This window comes from Vittaforma corneae (assembly GCF_000231115.1).
Source record: "Vittaforma corneae ATCC 50505 unplaced genomic scaffold supercont1.135, whole genome shotgun sequence".
Lineage (NCBI taxonomy): Eukaryota > Fungi > Microsporidia > Nosematidae > Vittaforma > Vittaforma corneae.
Window position 1 is genome coordinate 1 of NW_006889968.1, and position 740 is coordinate 740.

At 41.4% G+C, this 740-nt stretch overlaps 1 protein-coding gene across 1 annotated transcript; it reads right to left on the bottom strand.

Moving 5' to 3' along the window:
• Positions 1 to 511, bottom strand: VICG_02200 (uncharacterized protein; the record flags this gene model as incomplete). Its single annotated transcript, XM_007605583.1, has 1 exon — positions 1 to 511. A coding segment is annotated over one exon (511 nt), but the record flags the coding sequence as incomplete, so codon positions are not given.
• Between the last annotated feature and the right edge of the window lie 229 nt (positions 512 to 740).

Here is a 740-nt window from a genome sequence, read left to right on the forward strand (position 1 = left end):
CAATGACTATGAACCTATCAAGCAATTCATTTGATTCATAGTTACTCAATTTGTGTCCAAGTGCCTCTGCAGCTTTTGTAATAGCATTACAAATATCATTCTTATGTTCTTTCGTGACTGGATATACAGCATCTTGCACCAGAATTGCCAGGTACCTTTCCAAATCAACGGGCTGGCTAATGCTTGTTTGATTTTTGATCAGGTCTTGGAGAATATACTCTGGCGCATTAATTAATGCCTGCTTGAGAGACGAAAACACGTCAATAGAGGGAAGATCAGGAGTACAAAAGCGAATTTCGAATGCAGCATCACTATACTGCTTGAGCGAAGAGAAGAGCAATGTGGATGTACTTCCAGGGCCAACAGCTTCAGATCTGATAGCCCCAGCACTGGCTTCAAAGATTCCAGCAAGGTTATTTACAGTGTTTATGAAGTTTTCCTGGCCTGATGAGCAGCTCGCCATTGAAAGTAGAACGATTGCGAAGCCAAGTCTCTTGCTTGCCAATATCATTGTGGGTATGTTTGCCTTTTCTTATATATTCCTGAGATTAAAATTAATTTACAAGATTTTGCAGAAATAGAAAAACTGTGTATTGTAGTAAGCGCTGTGCTGCTCATGCAAGATGAAACACAGCAGCAGCTCATGTGCTTTGCCGGTGCATGCGAAGAATGCCGATGCGTCCGTAATGTTACTGATCGCTGACACCAATTGTTTATACTTTCAAATGCCATGATCGTGG